This window comes from Equus caballus, chromosome 21 (assembly GCF_041296265.1).
Source record: "Equus caballus isolate H_3958 breed thoroughbred chromosome 21, TB-T2T, whole genome shotgun sequence".
Lineage (NCBI taxonomy): Eukaryota > Metazoa > Chordata > Mammalia > Perissodactyla > Equidae > Equus > Equus caballus.
This window is the reverse complement of record NC_091704.1, coordinates 31,259,035-31,278,605: the sequence shown is the minus strand read 5'-3', so window position 1 is coordinate 31,278,605 and position 19,571 is coordinate 31,259,035. Positions and strand designations below refer to the sequence as shown.

Genomic DNA, 19,571 nt, shown 5'->3' with positions numbered 1-19,571 from the left:
TGCACTTAACCATATGACCCAGCAACACCAATACTAGGTATTTACTCAAGATAAATAACATATGCCCTCACAATGATTTGTATGCAAATGCTCATAGCAACATAATTTATAATAGCCAAAAATGAAAGAAACAACCTGAACTTCCACAACCGATGTATGGATAAATTTTGATACAGCTACACTACAGAATACTCTTCAGCAATAAAAAGAAAAATATTAGTATATGCAACAACACAGATGAATCTCAAAAATATTCTAAGCAAAAGATGTCACACACAAAAGACTACATGCTGTTTGATTCTATTTATATGAAATCCTAGAAAAGGCAAAACTACAGTCACAGACAGCAAATCAGTGATTGCGTGGGGCCAGGGGTTGAGGGAGAGGATAGACTACAAAACAGAATGAGGAAACATTTTAGGGTTATAGTCCTGTTCTCTATCTAGATTGTGGTAGTAGTTACACATCTGTATACATTTATAAAAATTCATCAAACGGTACTCTTAAAAGGAATGAATTTTATTGCGTGTAAATTATAGCTCAATAAAGCTGGGGGAAAGCTGCAAAAATATGAATAAGGGTACTTACAAGTCTCGTTTATTAAAGCAGAACAATACTCCCAAAAGGGTTGTCAAGAGGAATGCTAAGCAAACAGGCACAACTATGGCTTCAATTTCTCCTTGAGCTAAAAGACAGAAAGAGGTAAGAAGGAAAATAATTGTTGACACATATGCTAAAGAGAAATAATGCAACTTCCCAACCAGATTACATTTGAAAAGATGAAATCCTGTCCTAATTCTTTTTACAGCCTTTACAGAGTGTTTTTCCCCCCTCTTGGAAGATCATATCCTAGCCACTTATGCCTTACATAGCAAGGCCACATAGTACGCATAAATTATGATGTCAGTTGGGGGAATAAAATGATTTGCTCAGTTTATTGGCTAACCTGGTAAGTTAGAGCTTTCAAACTTAACCCTTTATTACATTTATGATCTGCACTCAGCAGAATCCTAGCAAAAGCTTATCTTTGAGTTCTGTGAGTACTGGGCAGAATTGGAAAAGCTCTAAAGCAATCTTAATAATTGAACTACAAATGTAACCTACAAGGAATAAAAATGTAACCTTTAGGGAAATTTTTAATAGTTATTTTCTGTTTTCAAAAAGACGATGTATCTGATATAGGGCTAAGAATTTTAGGAGAATCTTAGGCACAAGGAGTGGCAAAAGCAGGAACAGCATCATTTAAAAAGCAACAAGTCTAAGATTCCTAAATACCACATGAATCCTTATCTGCATTTACAAGAGAGCTTATTAATCAACTGAATCCACTAATTGGGAAAATTTATATTGGCAATATCTTTTTTGTTTTTTGAAGATGATTAGCCCTAAGCTAACATCTGCCACAAATCCTCCTCTTTTTGCTGAGGAAGACTGGCCCTGAGCTAACATCCATGCCCATCTTCCTCTACTTTATATGTGGGATGCCTGCCACAGCATGGCTTCACAAGCAGTGTGTAGGTCTGCACCCGGGATCTGAACCGGCGAACCTCAGGCTGCCAAAGCAGAATGTGTGAACTCACCAGCTGTGCCACTGGGCTGGTCCCTATATTGGAGATATTTTTTAATGATTTACCTTATGGTTGTTTCTTGTTGACTCTTCCAGCCCCCTTTTAATTAGTCTTTTACAGGAAAAAATATATGAAAGTAACACTGCAGTCATATAATATTCACTATGTCTTATCTTTCTACCACATATATCCCTTTGTAAGTAATTTTACATCTTTTTTTTTTTCAAAATTATTTTATTTTTTCCTTTTTCTCCCCAAAGCCTCCCAGAACATAGTTGTATATTCTTAGCTGTGGGTCCTTCTAGTTCTGGCACATGGGATGCCGCCTCAGCATGGTTTGATGAGCAGTGCCATGTCCTCGCCCAGGACTCGAGCTGGCGAAACACTGGGCCGCTGCAGTGGAGCGTGCAAACTTAACCACTCGGCCACCAGGCCGGCCCCAGTAACTTTACATCTTATGAAGCCTAGGAAGTCATCAAATCAGATCAATGCTTGAGAATAAACTATAGGTTGGTAAATAACTCTTGAATGCTAAGGTTCTCATATACATAGATATATGCCAAATCAAATTTAGGCAGAACCTTTCCTTTACTGCTGCTAAACTTCTGCTTATATTTTCATGCCTTGGACCTTTACTCATGCTGCTCTAAGATGGCTTCTTTTTCCTATTTGTCCACATTCTAACTTCAAGGCTCAAATATTATCTGCTCCACAAAATCTTTAAAGGTGAAGCTCCCCCCACCGATATGTTTAAATTCCTACTCTAGTTACTGTCTAAATCACCCAAATGGCTCTCCATTTGTTTTGTTTACTTATGCCGTATTTCTTCAACTAAGGTCCCCAGGAGCAAGGCCCATGCCATATGGAGAAACCATAATGAATCCATAAAACAGACAGGTCAGTGAAAAAAGCAGATGATGAAGTAATACTACTAAGTATGATCTAATTTTGGAAAAAATGTATGCATAGAAAAAACTAGAAGGATATACAAACACGTTAAGAGATTATCTTAGATGAAGGATTAGGAGTGATTTTTCTTCCTCTTTGTATTTTTACTGTATAAATTCCCTATAATGAACATTACTTTTATAATCAGGATAATATTGAAAAGTTTATTATTTTTATTTTTCTAAAGATCATGGCACAAAGTTTTATTTCAAATACTATTTGTTACATATATGTTCTATTAACATGTCACCACAAATCTTATCCCAGAAACTATATTCACTATTGGCCATCACAGCAAAGCTCAGGATCTATTTTACGTAGTCACTCATCCGTTTATTCTCCCATTCAGCAATCATTCAACCAACAAGGAATATGGAGTTTAGTGTTTATTATTCATTGTGTTGGTACTTGGGGGTAGGGACTACAAATACAATTACAGTAAAATAAGGTAATTTCTATAATTATTCAAAATGTAGTAAGAACAAGAAAGAATACAGCTTAAGTCTGCTTTAGGGAGGCTACAGAAACAGACAAAACAAAAGACGGTGAGAAGCTAACCTAGGGCAACACACTAGGAAAAGACAGAGAAAGGTGGAGAAAATGATGAGAAACTTAGGGTCAAAGAAAGGGATTATGAGAGGGCAAAGACAAACAGTAATTAGGAGGCCCGATCAACAGGACTTGATCCTTGGCTTATCTAACTGAAAAAGATATGAAGAAATTGCATTTACATTTCTGGTTTTGGCAAAGAGCTGGATGGTTGTGGCATGGAACAAAGAAAGATAAATGTATTTGGGAAGGAAAGAGAGGATGGATAAAGTCATGGACAGGGAGTTTGAATAGGCAGTAAGAAAAGAGCTCTGGAACAGAGTTCTGGAGAATACAAAACATTTAAAAGCAGAGTGGAAAAGGAAATCAGGAAAGAAGTACCAGAAGGGAGGAGACTCAGGAGAATGCTATTAAAAAAACAAAGAAAAGTTCAGCGAACCAAGGTAAGAGGTAGTTTCAAGGATGGAGAGGCCAACAGAGTCAAATACTGAGAAGTGTAGGAAAAAAAGATTAATACTAAAAACCATGCACTGGATATGACAACTAAGAGGTCTTCTATGAGTGGTACGAGAGAGGTTTCAGTGGACTGGTGGGCTGGAAGCCTGGTTCCAGGAGGTTAAAGACTGAGCTGGAAGTATGGAAGAGGAGACAGTAAGGGTGGAGCAGTCTTTCCAGCAACCTGCCTAAAAAAGGAAGGAACAAGGGAAGAAGGAAAGAGACAACACCCAAGTTTTGCCAGTGAAAAAATGAACCCATTCAGAAAGATATAAAAACTCTTTTGGGATTTATAGAGTATAGGTGAAATTAGAAACAGTTAATCAAACAACAAAAAAGTTGAGGAAAAATATTTTCTATAGTTTAAAGGAAGAATCAAAACCAGATAAACAACAATATAAAAATCATAATTTATTAACACTGCATTTCTATGAATCCAAAGATGCACTTTTAACAAAATTTTAGCATATAAACTAAGTCAATTATTAGCATGATTAAATTTTAAAAAGAAATAGAGAAAAAAAAAGATCAAAAGTCATTACTTCTTACCAAACTTTGGTGTGGTAAATGTGAATTCTGGACCATACTTTCCACCTTCATCTGTGTATGCTGCCATTCGTACCATGTACAAAGTGTCACTAGTCAAAGAGGACAGTGTATATTCTGTGTGGGAAGAATCCACGTTTACGGCTGAAAGAAATCAGTAAGTGTGCTTTATTCAACTACTCAAGTGTTTTTGCTTCATCTGGCTTATATTTGACACTGAGAAAGTATTTAAAAACGAATAAAAATATATTTCATCAGAAAACAATTTTCATACTCTGACAATATTCTTCAATAAGCACAACACAATATTTCTTTAACAGTACAACCATAATGCATATTCTCAGGTGTTTCTTCTTTGAGGATAATATACCATACAGTAATTGTCGCTTAACAACAGGGATAGAATCTGAGAAATGCATCATTAGCTGATCTCGTCGTTGTGTGAACATCACAGAATGTACTTACACAAACCTAGGTGGTACAGCCTACTAAACACCTGGGCTATATGACACTGATCTTACAAGACCACTGTCATATATGTGGTCTGTACTTGACAGAAATATCATCATGCGGTATGTGACTATACTGAGATGTGTAACATAAGCAGGTGAGACTTAAATTAGTATTTAAAAGCTTAAGAAAAAAACATCTGATTCTTTAATAACTGATATAGTTTTATTACCAGTTTCATTTCCAATGATGGTTCTATAAAATATAGTATAATTTCTGATGAATCCATTCTGAACATCAACAGGAAGTTGGTCCCACTCTAAGACAGCTTCATTTTTCCCCACTTTTTTTGTCCGAACAGTAGGTCCTTTGGAAGGCGCTAGAACAGAATAAAGGTATTTGCTAACTGAAAATCATTAGAACTTAGTAAAATTTCATCATGAAATTATTTGAACATAATGAGACATATTCTTATTTAAAAATGATAAAATGCCTTTGTTAATACAAAATCCAACATTTTTCAAATAAAGTGAGTTTGGACTTACGAGCTTGTTTAAGGTATGCCTTTACAGACTCGGGGCTTCCTGGGCCATCAGCATATACTGGAGTAACTTTTATCAAATAACATTTGCTCTCTGCTAGGTTTCCTAAAGTAAGAATAGTAGATTAAGCAGTTTTTTTCCTATAACAAAAAAGTTTAATTCCAGTATTTATTTTTATATTATAATATCATGACCACTGAACTTTTAACACTGCAGCTTTTTAAGTAAGCATTGCTTTTCGTATACCAGACTCAAGCTTAATAAAGTAAAACCGTTTATGAAAGTAAACGGTTACTTTTATTGCCAATACAGTGGATAAAAAAAAATTTATGTTGTCAATAAAAGTAATAATTGCATTTCTATTCAGGATTTATAAAACAGTGGTCTCAAATTATCCTGGGTCTTACTTCTAGTTTGACAATTTCTCTACATCTTACCTAATTCGCTGAAGACTGCCTAATGAGCAAGATGCCACTAGTAAGAGCTAGCGAAAACACTAATGGCCCTGGTTTCTCAGGTGACTGGGAAAAAAAGAATTAGTGTTATTTCTCCCAGACAGTAACATAATTTTAAAAGAAAAAATTATCTTTTAATGTTTCCTGTATTTATAATCTCTCCAATTTTTTTTTTTAAAGATTGGCCCTGAGCTAACATCTAGTGCCAATCTTCTTTTTTTTTTTTTTCCTTTCTTCTCCCCAAAGCCCCCCAGTACATAGTCGTATATTCTAGTTGTAGGTCCTTCTGGTTGAGCTATGTGGGATACTGCCTCAGCATGGCTTGATGAGCAGTACCGTGTCCGTGCCCAGGATCTGAACCGGCGAAACCCTGTGCCGCTGTATTGAAGCGTGCAAACTTAACCACTCAGCCATGGGGCCAGCCCCATATCTCTCCAAATTAACAAAGTAATCCATCTATTCCTTTAGCATGCAATAGTAAAGTTCTTTTTATACAGCATTTTATCTGTCCACATCAGAAAATAAGGTGTTTGTATACTGAAGTTTATACCTTCAACAAGAACTTGTATTTCCCTATTATTCATGAAGTTACATATGCCCCTTTAACTTATTAAACAGAGTAATTTTACCTATTCTTGATGACTCAGTAATGCCGAGAAGATGAATAATTTTTATATTCTGCTGTAATACAGTGACATAATCAGGGCTACTGAGCTATATGGGGCTACTTCTACAACCTGAAGGTCTCTAGAGTCTACGATATACTTTAAAAAGTTTCTATTGTCCAGTTACTACCAATCTGTCTCCTCTCTAGTTCCACCATGCTTTTAATTTGATAAGGTTGATAAACTAGAAACAAAGTTTATTAAAATTGCACAGCAGGGGCCAGCCCAGTGGCGTAGTGGTTAAGTTTGTGCACTCCACTCCAGAAGCTTGGGGTTTGTGGGTTCAGATCCTGGGCACGGACCTACCCACCGCTCATCAAGCCATGCTATGGTGGCCTCCCAAACGCAAAATAGAGGAAGACTGGCACAGATGTTAGCTCAGCGACAATCTTCCTCACCAAAAAATAAATAAATAAATAGTATATTAAATAATAGGTTAATGAGGACCAAAGAGCCTATTTTATGAATAAAGCTCACAAACTTTATGGCATGTATATCTTTGATTAGAGTTTTTTTCTGATTAATCATATTATTTATAGCTGAATTCTAATGGTTATCCTTCTTTACTTAAAAAACACACACAAGTTGAGTGTTTCTGTTTTCTCTTTGAAGTTGTTGTATCACTTTAAAGCCACTTAAGTAGTACCTTACAATGCAGAGCAATCCATTTTGGAGCTCTGTATCCTCATTACTTTCTATCCTTCATTAGTCCTTTTAAATACATAGTACAATTAACAGACATAGGAAAATCTGAGCTCTAGTTCGGCTTCCCCTATTCAACAGCTGTAAGAAGTCAGTAAGTTACCCAGATGCTCTAGGAAAATACTTTCTCACTGAAAGATGAGGACGTTAACTCAGGTGTAGAGAATACACAACTAGTTGGAAGCAGAGGATGGATTATCTAATATTTCTCTCTTACTTTACATGTTTAAGTGTTCCTCTGATGATCAAAACAACACTGGGGTATAGAAAGAAGAAAGTATTAACCCGCCTTGTCCATAAACAGACTGCAGTTCAGAGGGATTAAGTGTGACTTGCTGAAGAGTCACACATCTAGTAAACTAGATGTAACTGGTAACAATGATAAATTGGAAGTCTTTCCAATGGACCACAATACCTATAAAGCAGAAAAGAATATGTAAAAGAAAAATCTGTCTAAAGAGTTAGAAAAAGGATACCAACTTAAATGTTTCTAGCCAGGTATACCTCTTAAATAGGTGCGATGGACAGTACCGTCTTCTTGTTGCCAGTCTGGGTTACAGGGCAATTTATCCGATAACACACACCATTCAAGTACATATTTGTTTACAGATTCATTCGGAGCAGTCCATTCTACCCAAAGCACGTTATCTTTGGGAAATGCCTTAAGATCCTTTACGGGGTGAGTAGCTTTAAAACAAAGTTTGAATACTGATATGATAAAATGAACATTTAAAAATTTGAAATTTTGATATTTTACATTCATTTCCATAACCACGTGCTCTATCTTGCTATCAGTTTTGGTAGCATATAATTTTAACATGTATTTGCATAAATAAAAGCACTTCATTATAATTTACATGTAAAGTACTCAATTTATTTTGAAACTTAAATTCTTCCTTTTCCAAAATTCTTCAAATGTTTTGTGCATGGAAATTGCAACTTTTTCTTTTTTGACAGCTACAGATAAAGCTATAGAAAAACAATATACTTAAGTCATACACATATAAAGTTCACAAAACCTTAATATTTAAAAAACCAGATAAGTAATCATAAAATGATTAAATGAACTAAGTAGCTTACTGAAAAGTTTAAGTGAGCCACATAATGATGGAACAGATTATTTGGCTGCTGACTGATTTCTAAAAGTATGATCATCGTTGATACTGATGAGACAGTCTTAGAACACTTATGCTTTTTTATGGGAGCTCTCACCATACCTAACCACCTTTTCCCATCCATAAGTCAGACTCCATCTTACAGACACAAACCTTGAAAGTCACAGGCAGGGATAGTTAAAACAGATGCATCTGATTTGCCAACCAGATTTCTTGCTGTTAAAGTCGCTATATAGCGATCATTTGTGAGGTTTACCGTCAGTTCTGTGTCATTAACTGAGTAATTTTGTAAACGTGATTTCCATCTTGTGAGAGTCACTTCATAATCCAAAATATTTCCATTGGCTTGAAAAGGAGGCAATGTCTATAATAAAATAATTTATTTTACAAACATATCTCATGAACCTTAAAGCTAATCAGTTATTTCATGATCACAAATTCTGCTTTTAATGTCAAATCTCTAAATATTTAATTGGAAGGGGCTGGCAACCTCATTTTGAACTCACTACTAAAGTAAAACGACTACATACTGAATGAAGAGTAAAGGCATGACTTCAACTAAGAGGGAAAGTAGCAACATTCTGTTAGCTTTTAGTTCTGTATACAACTCTGCACTGTGGCTACATGGACTCAAATTATTCTATGCCTGAGTATTTTTCTCTCTACTTTTTAGTATGATCCACTCATGCACATCTATGGAGTGCACAAAAACTTTATATTTCCTATTACTGGCATACATTTTGTTACCCAAAACCCTTATTAATTATTTTCTATGAGGCACTCAGGAAAGTTCAAAAAAAGGGCCCTCTCCTGATAGAACTTTCATAGAACTGTGCTGAACTATCTATGAGTTATTACATGCAGTTTATGACTCTGACTTCCATATAGTATATATAAAGCTCAGTGTGTCTATTTATTTAAAAGTTATCAAATGCTTTGCTGACATTTAGATAAAAAGTTAAAAAAAAGTCCACTCATAATACCATATACAATGTATTTGTGAGATTAAAAAATAAAAATATGTAATTTTTTTTTTTTTTACCTTCCATATGAGTCGTACAGATCTATGGCCATGAGTATGGGATGGTTCTATCTTATACCAGAAACTTGGTGCCTTAGATGGTCCTAAAGGAATGACATAAGCTTTTTAAAATAAAAGTTTTTATTATAACAATAAAATAAAATCTTGGAAATTATAACATTCTTGCCCGTCAATCACATGGTGTCTTTAACTCTTTCTTCATACCAGCATTTTCCCATCCCAGGATGATATGCCTGGGTCTTCCTTTACTCAAGGTAATAGCTTGATGATTTAGATTATATTGGGACTCTTTTCTAAGCTTAAAATTATAAAGCTACAAATCCTAAGCAATAACCAAAGACGTATCACTATTACTTATTGCAAAAAATCAAACTGAAATCATATTTAAATACATGATTAAAACCCCCAAATGTATATATGTAAGAACCTAAAACAAATTAAAATAAATGAAGTAAATGTAGTGTAAGTCTATTATCTTACATTGAAATGATTCAGTGTAATGGGATAAAATAAAAATGAATTCACAGGATTGTTGTGTTAATCACCAACCGCATGAAAAAGCACTTTATGAAACAAAGTATCAAATGCTAGCAATTAGATTTTTAAAATTCCTGTAGGATCAACTAATTTTTCAAAATTTTTATAAATTGAAAAATTTGGTATTCAATAGATTAAAAAAGGATCTGAATAAAATCTAAGCAGTGATGTGTTGATCATGAAGAGGCAATTATACAGATGACAAAACAGAGAAAAGAGAAAAAGCAGACCAGGAAAGCTGGGTTTTGAAAAGGCTTGCCGATACAGGGGGTTCAAACAGATATATTTGTGAGTACAGTGTACACCCAAAAAAAATAAAGAACAAGAAATTATAAAGAAAATGTTATAGGCCAGAAATATTTTCTAACATAAAGAGAACCTGGAGGATTCACTCACTAAGGTGAAGAAATGCTTAATCCAATGGTTCACTTTTTGGGCTCCAGATATCGCTTTGATTTCACAAAGGTTAGGTACCATCTCCTCAGAAAATGTACACAAGCATTAACCACAATATTTTGTCTACATTTTAAAGTAGTTCAGGAACTCCCCTAAACTGAGCCAAGTACCTTTAAAGGCCCCAAGAATCCCAGTTTGAGAATTCTTGGCCAAGATAAAGGAATCTGGTTGAGGACCCCAAACCAGCAGTAGCAGGATTGCTTTCTTTCCTGGCATTTATAAGAATGAGAGAAAATTCTCAGTGGAGAAGGGGACTTTACTTTTCTGCCTTTGGCATTCTCACTTCATATAATTATCTAGACCTCTAGTAGAGCTGGAAGTGAAGGGATATAGGTGGTAGCCGAGGTTTGAAAGCATAGCTGCTGCCATTGACACCTAAAGTGTGAGACGGTGATAGGAAAATGTTCAAAAAAAAAAATCTATATGCCATACGACTATTTCTTGATGGCTATAGAAGAAATTAGTAATGTTAGCTGCTTTGGGGAAGGAATCTTACTTTAGACCATACACCCTTTTATGCCCTTTGGATTCTATACTATATACATTGTATAATGATGGAATAAAAAGAAAAAAAATCAACCAACCAACCAAAACTCCAGGATCTCTTTCCAGGAGCTGATCAAGTGCTAGCAGAAAAATATAAAGAAAACATAGAGTAAAAATATCTTTTGACAGTGAAGGTCTAAGGTATATTTTGCTAGATAGACTGCTTTTGATGATTCAGGATATAATTCTCTAGTTAGGGATATCTCTGGAGCATACTCCTTTAAAAAATGTTCTGGACTGATCAACCATTAAAGTCAACGGTTTTCTCATGGTATCTAAGACACCACCCCATGATAATTTTTTAGGTATCAAATAGATTTATACTATCAACAATGCACATTAAATTTTATATCTTGATGTCCTTAAAAAGAAAAGTGTAAAATACTAGTTTGGATAAAATGATCACAAAATAAGAAGCAATGAGGACTAATGAGACACAATTCACAGCCAGAATTCCAATATTAGCTTTATTACTTCATTATACTTGTTGACTTACTATCTTCATATGTGATGCCACTTGCTTCTTCACTCCAGTCACTCCAGAATCCTTTACCATCTGCCTTCATACAACGAATTCTAAACACATATTCTGTAAAAGGCTTAAGGTCCTGGACAGTGAATGAAGATCGAGTGGATGCTGTATCTTCAGGAGGAATCTGAAAATAAAGCAAATTGACCAACAATAAATCCAAAGGTATTTATTATCGGTCTTGTAAATTGCAAAAGATTTTAGAAACTAATTTAACGAAACAAGACTAATAAGCTCTGGAGATTAATGAAAGTTAAAAAGCAGTCAAAATCAGTAAAGTTAATAGATTTGGGAAGTATGAAAACATCTATTATTAATCCTTTCTTCCTTTTTTTCTTCCTTTCTTCCATGGGGCCTATAACACTCACGGTCTCAGCAGGAAAAATATGGTACACTCCCATTAGCATTTAGTTCAAGGAGAGTTTACTAAAGGGAAAGGGGGCAGGATGTAGGGAAACCTTAGATAGTGTAGTCAGTGCTCTGAGGCTTGTAGCTATTACCACTCCTAGGCCCAACGGGATGAGTGGAGGACCAGAACCTGGAAGGGGGTCAGCTAGGACTAACTTGAGAGGAGCAGTGACCCTAGGTTGAGAAATATGGGGCAGCTCCACGGAGGAAGCAGGGAAAACAAAAGCGCTGATCTCACTTCTACCTCTTTTCTTTCTTGCCAGGACCCCTCCTCCCATTAAACTTGCTAGGGGGAACTAGAGGCAATGGGAACCCACAGACGAAATCCATATAAGTCAGCATCCTAAGACAAAGAGTAGGATGGAGAAGGGTAGAGTGTAAGATCTGGAGAGGCAAAAAGAAGATATCTAGCCCAACTAAGAAAAACTAAAGCTATTATTGTAGATAAACTTAGTATTCAGGAAAAAAGGAGACTAAATATAGATAAATAATTGGTCCTTTCTATTACTCTGGGATTTCAATATTGGATAACAAAATAGGTGTCAGTCACTTTTGTATCAATGAACTAAGATGCTATGATATTAAAAAATATTTTGAAGAACTTCAGGTATAGTATCCTCTGTGTACAACACGAAGCATTAATCCATTTTGGTTTGTTTTTTTTTCTGATTGTATTCTGAGCCTTTTAGATTAGTGGAATGGAGGACAGAAGTAGTAAGGTCATGGGCTCCATTCCCTTATAAGCTCATTATTGCAACCAGAGAAACAAACCAAAAGCACACTGTTAGTAATAAATAAAGTTATAAGAAAGAATATTAAGGGGAGTTCAATGTTATGGTGATAGCCTTTTAAAAATCTGCAAGTATTCCTTTTGCTGACAGTATCATCTTTGGTTACATTGTTCTTTTCCTTTTCAGTCTTACAAGTTCCCCATCAACCCCATTCTCGACCTCAGGGGTTGGTGAACTTTCTATAAAGGGCTAGATAGCAAATATTTTAGGCTATGGGCCAGATAGTCTCTGTTGCAAATACTTGACTCTTTCACTGTAGCACAAAAATATCTAGAGACAATACGTGTGTGGCTGTGATCCAATAAAACTTTACTTACAAAAACAGGTGGCAAGCTGAATGTGGCCTGCAGACATAGTTTGCCAACTTCTGCTCTACCTCATCCATGTAATCTCTTCATTTTTACTCCTTCACTTAATTTGCTTTTATTTGTGTTCCTTTTGCCTCCCATTAAAAATGCTATTCCCCATCACTCTGCATCACTTCCATAGCTTCACTTAAAAGCTACTATATTCAGGAAAACTGTATTTTCTATCTGGATGTCTGTCTGCCCTAGCTTGAACACAGATCTGAAAGAGGTGTCAAGTAAAATATTTCACATAACCAGAAACTTAAGACATTCAGAAAATTACTGGGACTTTTAGGTTAGAGGGTTGCAAGAAAGACTACTTGAATAAACAGTAACTCTCAATTTACCTGGCTCCAAGTTGAAGCATCTTTGGTCCTATATTGAATGTTGTATTTCAGTCTGATAAAAGTCTTAATACTTGAGTCGATCCATGTCAATTTTAAGATACTAGACAGTTCCTCTGAGTTGCTGACTGATAAATTATGTGGTGGATTGGGCTTCACTGAAGAATAAAATAAATTCCAATGTTTATCATGTTTTACTGTCACAACTTCTTATACAAACTCAAATACACTCTTCATATTTTTTTTAATTTCACAATATTAATTTATTCTTAGAAAGTGAACGAAACTCTCTAAAACAATGCTATGCCATAGTATTATAATGGAAAGAAAGGTTTCTAGAGAAACTTTAGTTTTCCTTGTCACTTTATTACATTTGTTAATCTTTTCAGGTTCAGATATCAAAAGATAATTAAATATTTATGACATATAAAATTTAAAAAAGAATAAAAAAAGGAACATGTATACTATGATTACAATGCTGTAAAATGTTTGATAATTGGACAAATACCAGAATATGCAAAGTGAAAACAGCTGTGAGTGTGGTGGGATTATACATATTTTTCTTTTTCCAAATTATTTTTAATGTTGTTGATAAAATGAATTTGTAAAAGTCACTACGATAATAAAATGCTTGTTTCTACATTAACTAAAATCTAAAAACTACTTTAATTTGTAAACCACTGTATATTCTAATAAATTCTCAAATTCAGGTTTATAATTACCTTTATCTATAGGATCAAAATTGATATGATCTGATGTAACCTTCCCAAGGGCGTTCTCTGCTTCTACCCAGACTTCAATGTTGACAAAATACACAGGAGAATAATCAACAGTGCATGAGGTGGGGGTATCACGTTTTGCTTCACAATCATCAAATTTCTCTGTTGCCCTAAATGCAAAAAAGGAGGAATCACTCACTAAAAATAGATTTGAAAAAATCAGAGGAAAAAGGCTACTTGAAAAGATTTGATGAGACCCAGATTGGAATAAACACAGCTTGGAATAAATAACTTAACTCCCTTAAATTTAGAATAAAGTGTGATCACTACAAACAAATAACAAATTTCTTAAAAAGTAAAAACAAATAAAAATTTCTTAAAAAGTAACCCATTTTCCTTTAAAACTGAGTTTGATCTATATCTTAAAACACAAAATTATTTTCAAATTTTCAGTCCAAAAATATTACATTTAGAATGTTACGCTCTATTTCCATTGACCCTTCTCCAAAAATGATCTAATTCCTGTGATCTTAGTACTGTTTCTTTCCTTTCCTGAAAGAGAATCCTACTGTACCAGCAATGTCTTTCTTCAGGCACAGTATGCTTTTTCTAAGGGCAATATGCTAGGAGGTGAGAGGAGGATAGGGACAAGAATTTCTATCACCTCAAAAAATTCCCTCAGCCTCTTTCCAGTCAAACCCAGGCAACCACTTTTTGATTTTGATCACCATAGAAAGTTTCAAGTGATATTACTTTATTTACTCATATATATTCAAAGTATGCATCACTTAAGAATATTCATCTATAACACACTATTTTTTGAAATAAAAGGACAAATCAAAAGCGAAACAAGTACCCTCTAGGGGGAGAGAGGGAATAAGGTATAGGAGACAGGGAACTGAAACTTCTGTGAATATACTTTGTTTTATAAATTTGACTTTTTGTATTAATTTATTATTTGATGTAATTAAGAAAATTCCTAAAAATAAAAAGCAAAATGAAACATATGAACTCTTGTATTGAGTTGGTGGTATAAAACATAGAAAGGAACTATTTCAAGTAACTTTAAAAACAATCTTAGGGGTCAGCCCTGTGGCTGAGTGGTTCAGCTTGCACGCTCCGCTTCGGCAGCCCAGGGTTTTGCCAGTTCAGATCCTAGGCACGGACAGGGCACCATTCATTAGGCCATGCTGAGGTGGCAGCCCACGTGGCACAACCAGAGGCACTCAAAACTAGAATATACAACTATGTACTGGGGTACTTTGGGGAGAAGAAGAAGAAGAAGAAGAAGAAAAAGAAAAGATTCACCATAGTTGTTAGCTCAGGTGCCAAACTTTAAAAAAAAAAAAATCTTAAAATTTGTTTTTTTTTAAATTAATTTTTTATTTAATTTTTTTGGTGAGGAAGACTGGCCCTGAGCTAATATCTGTTGCCAATCTTCCTCTTTTTGCTTGAGGAAGATTGTCCCTGAGCCAACACTTGTGCCAATCCTCCTCCATTCTTTGCATGTGGGATCCTGCCACAGAATTCTTTTTAGTAATCATATTGTTGGTCCTAATATTGGCATTGTTATTCTGCAGTTGTGTTTATTGTGGGATAAAGCAAATAAATATGGTGGTGTTGCTGGAAATGAAGGTTTTCAGCACAGAAGACAGAAGATGTAGACGTTAGATGAAATTAAGTAAACACCCATAGCGTGGATTTTAAATTGGAACTATCAGTATAATTTCATGATGTATTTTACCTTAAAAATATTTCTTAGCTCCTTCCACTGAAAAGGGCCAGAAACAACAACAAACACGGAGCAAGGAGTTCCGCTAGCACTAGATAGGTCTGGGGCAGGAAATATATTAAGAAGAACCTACAAAATCATGTCATATCAGAAATCAAGGAAGCTAACAAAGAGTAATGAAGTTGTATCAAAAGGACAAGCCAATCCGGGGGCTGGCCCTGTGGCCTGGCCCTGTGGCCGAGTGGTTGAGTTCGTGCGCTCCGCTGCAGGCAGCCCAGTGTTTCATATTGGTTCGAAGCCTGGGCGCGGACATGGCACTGCTCATCAAACCACGCTGAGGCAGCGTCCCACATGCCACAACTAGAAGGACCCACAACGAAGAATATACAACTATGTACAGGGGGCTTTGGGGACAAAAAGGAAAAAAATAAAATCAAAAAAAAAAAAAGGACAAGCCAATCCAAATAAGTTCCCACTAACCAAAGATAGAACAGTTTAAATATCAAGAAGAATAATAACCATAATATATCAAATGTGTTTAAATAAGAATTCATAATGAGAGGAAAAACCCCTCATTATCTACCTTTGGAGGACACTAGGGAACCAATCAACTAAAAATTGTTTAATTATAAAGGGAAAATATTAATACAATTTTGCTTCTCTTATATGAACTGTACCTCAGGTTAAGCAACAGTTGACAAAGTGAAGTTTTCCAGGTTAAAAAAAAGACAGAATACTACTGTTTTGTACTTCATATACAAATAATGATCACTGATGACTGCTCAAATCGTAAAGTGAGAAACTAAGGGGAAGCAACATGGTTAAATCCCAGAAACATTCTGCTGAGTCACAAACACCTTTCACAAAAGAGGAGATACTGTATGATTCCATTTATATGATATTCTGGAACACACAAAAATCTATAGTGAAGAAAAATCAGACAAGTGGTTGCCTTGTGGGATGGGGTGGGATATGGTAGTGGCTGGGATTAACTGGGAATGGGCATCAGTGAACTTTCTGCGAGCGTTAATAACATTCTATATCTTGACAGCAGTTTGAGTTACACAGGTATATGCACTAGTCAAAACTCACTGAATAATAGATTTAAGATACCTAAGTATATTTTAAGATATATATAAATTTTACCTAAAAACAAAAACATACCTATAAACATCTAGTTAATTACATCTAATTAATGATGTAAATTTTGAAGTGTTCAAGGGTGAAGTACACACTAATGTCTACAACTCACTTTGAAATGATAAAAAAATAAAGAGATGGATTGATAAATGGAGAGAAGGATGCGCACATAAATAGGTATGTGATAAAGCAAATAAAGTAAAATGTTAACTGTGGAGTCTAGGTGATGGGTATGTACAAGTAATCACTGTACAATTCTTTCAACTTTTCTTTATGTTTGAAAAAAACTAACGGGGAATTTTATAATGAGGGGATAGGCTGACAACACCTGAAACCACTGCTTAATCTTAGTATCAGAAAAAGAAACAGTCAAATATTATACAGTGGTTCCTGATGGAGGTACACATCACTCCTATGGATTATTGTTGGGGAAAAAAAAAAATCAAACCCAAATCTGATCAAGTGTCTAGATCTAATAGCAATATTTAGGAAATAAAGGGACAGAGGAATATGTTAAACAATGTATAATCATTATTTTAACAACTCACTTGCAGAGAAAAAGAAAGAAGAGAAAAGCAGGTAGAACCTATGGTTAAGGGAGACTTACAAGACATGTCAACTGGGGAAATTTGAACGCTAACTAAAAATGTCACAACGTTAGAGTATTTTCAGTTATAGTCATGCGTCATTTAACGATAAGGAAATGTTCTGATAAATGCGTCATTAGGCAACTTTGTTGTTCTGCGAACATCAGAGTGTACTTACATAAACCTAGATGGTATAGCCTACTATGCACCTAGACTATATGGTACTAATCTTACGGGGCCACTGTCGCATATGCGGTGTGTCGTTGACCAAAAGGCTGTTACATGGTGCGAGACTGTATATTTGGGTGTAATAATAGGATGTAGTTACGTTTTTTAGAAAAGTGTCCTTTTCTTTTGGAGATATGTACTAAAATATTTATGGATGAGATGATACAATATCTGATTTTCTAAGACAATCTGGGGTGGGGTATATATAAAGTAAGACTGGTCATAAGCTGATCATTATTGAAACTGGATGATGGGCAAATGGGGATTTACTGTACTATTCTTTCTACTTTTATATCTTTCAGATGTTATAAAAGGTTAAATAAAATGGTGAAAAATTTCCATTTAATATTACTACTTACTGAGATAAAAATTCCAGCACAAATGATTAACTTAATAAATTCAACATACAACAAACTTAAAATAACTTGCCATTCAGATTTTAAAGTGAAGTTTGTTTCCAGGTACGTTTCCCTTCCAGGAGCCCACTGACACATCATTTTCTTTCCTTCATTCACAATGCAATTCAAATTTTTAGGTTTTTCTGGAGGCACTAAAAGGGAAAAATTAGCAATTTTCAAAAAGTTTTATATCCACAAATAACATGTAATTTAATACTACCCAAGACATTTACAACCTAAATTAGAAAAAGAAACCCAAGCAAAAACTGTGGACATAATGAAAGATTGGTGAGTAAAAAATTAATTTCTTTTCTATTTAAACTCAAACTTTTCAGATAGTAATATACATTTTCTATCATAATTGTCATTAAATAATATGTATCAAATTAATTTTCTATATAAACTCAACTTTCATTTATGACTGGATCACATGATTTCTCTATTAAGTATATTTTAAAAAGTAATATTTGCATGTTACGAAGAGGCAATTAAATAGAAGCAAAAATGATTCCTTTTATTTCTCTTCCTATTGCCTTCCCAAACTCTACCGAAGGAAAAGCAAACGCCAAAACTGCAGTTTCGGATGATCCACAAATTTGATAATTCACTCCTGGATCACTGTTACTTATTTACTTGGACAAAGAAGAAGGACTTTCTCTAGTACTTACTCATTTCTTCAGGTAGCTGTTTTATATGTGCATTTTCTCAGTAATTAAAGGATACTGAAAGTTACTGTGAATACATTCACAGATTTTAATTGGACAAAACTTTTCTGGAAGTCTCACATCAAAATATTTTTCTAGAATACTGACAGATGCTTGACTTTCAGTAAAGATATAAAACGCGTTACTCTTTACGCTTTTCATATATTAGTAATACAAACGCAGTTCCACTTCTGAACTTATTTTTTAAAAATATATATGTATAAAAGTCACTGAGCCTACAAGTTACTGCATTTCACAGAGACCAACAGACATTAAAAATGTAATTCAACAGTCATCACAAAATCTGTAATAAGACAAAAACAAAACAAAACTTACAGCCTGAAATTATTCTGATTCCATAAACATTCTGATCAATCTGTCCAAACGTACGAATGTTGCAAGTGAGTTGAATATTCAATAAAGATATATTTGTAAATGTGACACTAGATGCTGTTCTGTTTATGACAGTATATTGTTCTTTAGGAACAGTAACATGGTTTGTTTTCCAGAAAATGTAATTAGCATTTACATGGAAATAATCCATACATTTTTCCTTTAGCACACAAACTGCAGTGAAATTAGAACCAAGTTGTACAACTGGAGATTCAGGGTTGATATACCCACATGGATCTAGAAGTCCACCTGAAAAAGAAAAATAGAAAAGATAAAAATGAATTGAATTTTTCTGGTACAAAATGATATTTTATATCAAGGCAATCCCTCAATCTTCACTAAAATATTTCTAAAGACACAGAAAAAGAAACACAGTGAAAATTAATATATTCATAATTTAATGCCTAAGTTTGTAAAGAAATACACAAATTATAAGGCAGATGGAGGTGGATTAAAAAAACCCTATGTAAGCTTCGGCCCCTTTTATATTCTAACTTTGCTTTAGAAAATACAGGCTGCCTGCAGCATGATTCATACTTGCTCCACCATCAACCCTGTTCCTCAACTCAAACCCGAGATCTAAATTAAACCTTCCAGAAAACAGGCAGTGGTAGTCTCTGCTCCTCTCCAGTCCT

General features: G+C 34.7%; 1 protein-coding gene across 12 annotated transcripts in view; it reads right to left on the bottom strand.

Moving 5' to 3' along the window:
- Positions 1–19,571, bottom strand: part of IL6ST (interleukin 6 cytokine family signal transducer) — a 59,918-nt gene that overhangs the window by 15,738 nt on the left and 24,609 nt on the right. For 5 of the 12 annotated variants that reach the window (XM_005604255.4, XM_005604257.4, NM_001301172.2 and 2 more), the window contains 12 exons: positions 18,880–19,185; positions 17,871–17,991; positions 13,758–13,924; positions 13,039–13,193; positions 11,113–11,272; positions 9,078–9,160; positions 8,189–8,399; positions 7,425–7,607; positions 5,102–5,203; positions 4,789–4,935; positions 4,110–4,250; positions 589–685 (listed from right to left, as the gene is read on the bottom strand). In XM_005604255.4, coding sequence (XP_005604312.1) covers positions 589–685; positions 4,110–4,250; positions 4,789–4,935; positions 5,102–5,203; positions 7,425–7,607; positions 8,189–8,399; positions 9,078–9,160; positions 11,113–11,272; positions 13,039–13,193; positions 13,758–13,924; positions 17,871–17,991; positions 18,880–19,185 — 1,873 coding nt within the window. Of the gene's footprint in view, positions 1–588; positions 686–4,109; positions 4,251–4,788; positions 4,936–5,101; positions 5,204–5,718; positions 5,875–6,554; positions 7,608–8,188; positions 8,400–9,077; positions 9,161–11,112; positions 11,273–13,038; positions 13,194–13,757; positions 13,925–17,870; positions 17,992–18,879; positions 19,186–19,571 lie in introns of those variants that run through there. The other 7 variants (XR_011430116.1, XR_011430115.1, XR_011430114.1 and 4 more) reach the window with 3 other exon arrangements.